We start from the raw sequence: 4,679 nt of genomic DNA, 5'->3' as shown, positions 1-4,679 counted from the left end.
TGCTAACGACTTGATTTTATTTGCGGAAGCTTCATTTAAGCAGATTCGAGTTATTAGGAGAGTTCTGGAGAAGTTCTGTACAGCGACTGGTCAGAAAGTCAGTCTGGAGAAATCAAATATTTTCTTTTCAAAGAATGTCTCAAGGGATTTGCGGAAACTGATAAGTGAGGAGAGTGGGATAAAGGCAACAATCGATCTGGGGAAGTATCTTGGGATGCATGTCCTACAGAAAAGAATTAACAAGGATACGTTCGGTGATGTGCTCGAAAAGGTCTCCTATCGTTTAGCAGGTTGGCGAGGATGTTTCCTGAGTTTTGCGGGAAGAATTTCTCTTACAAAATCTGTGCTAGCATCTATCCCAATACACACGATTAGCACCATAGCCCTCCCCAAATCAGTTTTGGATGGTTTGGACAAGGTATCGAGGTTGTTTCTCTGGGGATCTACTCCTGAGAAGAGGAAACTCCACTTAATCTCATGGGAAAGAGTTTGTAGACCAAGGCTAGAAGGAGGTCTTGGGATTAGAGTATCTCATGATATGAATAAGGCTCTGTTAGCGAAGTTGGGTTGGCAACTGTTAAATGGGGGTATGAGTCTGTGGGCGAACATAGTGCGCGGGAAATACAGAGTGGGGGTTGTTCATAATTTACAGTGGTTAGTTGCTAAGAGACCGAGCTCCTCAACTTGGCGGAGTATTAAGATTGGTTTGAAAGATGTGATCATGTTAGGAAAACGCTGGAGCCTCGGGGATGGGCGTGCAATAAATTTTTGGATTGATTCTTGGTTTACTAAGAAGCCATTAATAGACAGTACAGTGAGGGCTCTCCCTGATGGGTTTGAGAATATAAGGGTCAAGGATCTTTGGTGTGATGGAGGTGGATGGCGGTTGGACAACATATGCCATATGTGCCCCCGTCCATTAAGTTGAAACTTGCAGCTGTTATGGTTGATACTGTTACAGGGACTGCAGATCGGCTTGCGTGGGGTGGAACAGAGGATGGACAATTTACAGTTACATCCGCTTATGCTCAGTTAACGAAAACAGGAGTGGTCCAGAAGAATATGGCAGGTTTCTTTGATTGCGTATGGTGGGTGGCTGCACCGGAACGAATTCGAGTCTTCCTATGGTTGATGGCACATCAGGTTATCATGAAAAATGTGGAAAGACAACGTCGTCATCTGGGTGATTGGCGGGTGTGTCAGCTATGTTAAGGTGGGGATGAAACAATCCTCCATGCGCTTCGGGATTGCCCTTCTATTGTTGGCATCTAGAACCGTATTGTTCCGATACAGCGGAGGCAGGCTTTTTTTAATGACTCGGTTTTGGCATGGTTGCACACTAATTTGAGTGTCACAACTGCAGGGATAGGGTGTCCATGGTCTATAATGTTTGCTGTTGGAGTCTGGTGGGAATGGAAATGGCGATGTGGGTATGTTTTTGGAGCGGTTGGGAAATACCGCGACAGGGTGAAGTTTGTGAAAGATATTGCCACTGAAGTATGGAAGGCGCACCAGGGTTTGAAGGGGGCGACAGTGAGACAGAACACAACTACGACATTGATTGGTTGGAAACCACCTCAGGAGGGATGGATGCGTCTAAATACATATGGTGCTTCCCGTGGTAACCCGGGGTTTGCCACAGCTGGAGGTGTGCTACGTGATTCAAATGGTTGCTGGCAAGGGGGGTTTGTTTTGAATATCGGGATATGTTCAGCGGTGTTAGCGGAGTTATGGGGAGTCTATTATGGTCTTTACATAGCTTGGGGAAAGAGTATCAGCCAGTTAGAGTTGGAGGTTGATTCAGAGTTGGTGGTGAGGTTTTTACAGACAGGAGTTGTTGAAACACATCCTTTGGCTTTCCTAGTATGCTTGTGCCATGGCTTCTTATCTAGGAACTGGTTAGTCCGTATTTCTCATGTGTATAGGGAGGCAAACCATCTAGCGGATGGTCTGGTGAACTATGCTTTTACTCTACCTATCGGCTTTCAATTTTTAGAGTCCTGTCCATTGAATTTAGAGTCTATTGTTAACGATGATGCTCGAAGAACCGTGGTTCCGAGACTCATACATGCTTAGTTTTTCATTTTTATTTTGAATAAATTTACAGGGGTTTGATTCCCCTGTCCCTTACCAAAAAAAAAAAAAAACATAAATATTTTATGGAAACAAAAAAAATAGCCGTGAAAATAGCTCAAGTGGTAGTCTAGAATTTGGAAGAATGCAAAAGGCTTGGATATAGCTTTTGCTTCTACAAGTTAACTCAGTTTCGTGTAATCAAAGTAAGTGTCTCGCCAGTAACATGCTCATCATCACCACCGCCATTGAAAATATTGCACCTTCCCCTTTTCTTTTCCCCTGCAATAATTTTCGCATAAAAGCATATTTAATCACTTCACACACTCAAATGTAAATTTTAGCAACATTAGTTTAATAACCCAAAATAGAAGAGATTCAAACAGGATAGTGACACTAATACTAGTTAGGTTACATGTTTTGGTCGTCATAGTATCACATTGGACTTTAAATATAGCAAATTTTTGGATTGCTGCTACTAATACTAACCATTTCTCAAAAAAAAATCTTATATAAAAGAAGACAATCCTAAAATAGAATATTTAACCTAAGAGGTTGTAAAATCGAATCTTATGCTTTAATAAAACTTTAAGAAAAGACAATTCGAAGAATCTTACCGTTACCGGAGCATACGAAATAGCCAAATAGCCAGTTGAGGCACTATCTGGCGCCACCGGAGAAACCGGTGACACCGGCGCCTTTCCTCCTCCTCCTCCACCGCTACTACTACTATTCCCACCACCGCCCCCGCCACTAGCCCCTCTCACGACATCGTTTAAAGTAAACCCAAGAGAATAAGCCTGAGTCCCATCAGGTTTAAACAATCCATAATTCCTCTCCGACGTCGGACCAGGTTTCAAGTTCTCATTAAAAAGGGCAAAAACGTAAATACTGAGATCGTTGCTAGGTCTCAGGGGCGTTTTAGTCTTCTTACCACTCATCATCATCTTGATCAAGTTCCCGTTGTACCTCTTCGCGTTCTCCGGCGTAGCTCCGAACTCGTCGTCGTCACCTTTAGACGGCCACCCAGTCTCCGATATCTCAACTCTCAAAGACTTATACCCGGCCGCCGCTAAAGCAGAGTACACGGCGTCGATCTGAGCGAAAAGCATGTTGTCGTAGTGAAACCCGGTGGCCGGATCCACGACTCCTTGGTTCGGCTGAAACAGAACGAAGTCGAGAGGCACCTCTTTAGGGCTGCCTTTGTAAGCGAAGAAAGGGTACGCGTTGATCAAGAACGGAGACTCTGTTTTCCGGTGGAACTCGAGGATCGGGGTGAGTGAGTCGAGTAGATCCGGTTGAAACTCCCCGGCGGAAGGCGGGAACGAGGTTTTGAGGATGGAGAGTGAGTGTGCGGTGGTTACGGAGATTTGATCGGAGAGTCCAGCGGTGGTAAGAGCAGAGTGAACCCCTTGCATCGCGGGGAGGAGGCTGAGGGTGAGCGATGAGTCGTTGAGAGCTAAGATCTCGTTTCCGATAGTGATGCAGGTGATGTTAGTCGCCGGTAAAAATGGAGTAACGTTTTGTTTGATCCATGTCAATGCTTTTGACGGATCTTTCATCTTGGAGAGGTACTCGTTTCCGAGTCCGACGATGAACTCGATCCCGGTGTTGGCGAAAGCTTTGAGGATCTGTGGATTCGCGTCGTACAGTTTTACTTTCGTCGCTCCGATTGATTTTATCAGTGGGATTACTTCGGACGGTGATGGGAGGTTGTCTCCGATTTGGCCGTAGTTTACTCCGATTGAAGCTATCGCCGTTGGGATAATAAACGTTACTGTATATATATAGTCGCATTGAGAGGTTAAAACGACGTCGTGTTAGTATATATTGATAAAGTAAAGAAATGAGATGGTGAGATGAAGAACCTGAGAGGAGGAATATGAAGGAAGAAGAGCGGCGAAAGCTCTTAAGTTCCATGACGGGAAAGAGGGAATGCCGGCGGTGGTTTCCGGCGGAGAGGAGAGAGAAGTGACGATGGAGTTTGAAGAGAAGAAGACAATTTGCAGAGGGTTTGAGTTTATTAGACAACAGTGGTCTGAAAGAGAGAGTGTCGGAACGGGAGCTAGTGATGTGAGATTATGATTCGTTTATCTACTTTTTTTGTTTATTAAATTTTAGATTTCGGATTTATTTATTATTATTATTATTGTTGAGTCGGTAATTTAAGGAGGGAATCTCGATGTGGTTTGTGTATTTTTTCAATAATAATATCTAGAACTAAGTTAAATTCCATAAAAATATTAGGAAAATTGGCAAAAATAAAAATAAAAAAATTATTTTCTTTGATTCATAATATAAAATGTTTTAAAAAAGTTTTTTTGTTTAATAATATAAAATATTTTAAGTTTTTATATAATTTTTAAATTAATTTAATATTTTATATTATGCAGTATTATTTATGATTGATTGAACTTTTTTAAAGTAATTATTTCTTAATCTACATGTTTTACTCAAAACATTTTATATTTTGAAACAAAAAAAGTATAATTGAGATTATATACCCTATAATATATATATATAATGACAATTCTTACCTCCGCCAAATTGACTTTTGCCACTCGCCCATACTATTGAGTATTGACAAACTGTATATGCATATATGT

The 4,679-nt window shown here is 42.0% G+C and overlaps 1 protein-coding gene across 1 annotated transcript; it reads right to left on the bottom strand.

The window, feature by feature from the left end:
• Positions 2,139-4,158, bottom strand: LOC104777294 (glucan endo-1,3-beta-glucosidase 11-like). The gene is made up of 3 exons (XM_010501511.2): positions 3,942-4,158; positions 2,691-3,850; positions 2,139-2,355 (listed from the first exon to the last, which is right to left on the bottom strand). The coding sequence occupies exons 1-3, from the start codon at positions 3,991-3,993 to the stop codon at positions 2,275-2,277; spliced, it is 1,293 nt and encodes a 430-aa protein (XP_010499813.1). The 5' UTR covers positions 3,994-4,158; the 3' UTR covers positions 2,139-2,274.

Source organism: Camelina sativa, chromosome 3, assembly GCF_000633955.1.
Source record: "Camelina sativa cultivar DH55 chromosome 3, Cs, whole genome shotgun sequence".
NCBI classification, from domain to species: domain Eukaryota; kingdom Viridiplantae; phylum Streptophyta; class Magnoliopsida; order Brassicales; family Brassicaceae; genus Camelina; species Camelina sativa.
Note: the sequence above shows the minus strand (reverse complement) of the source record. Positions and strands in the feature narration are given on the sequence as shown.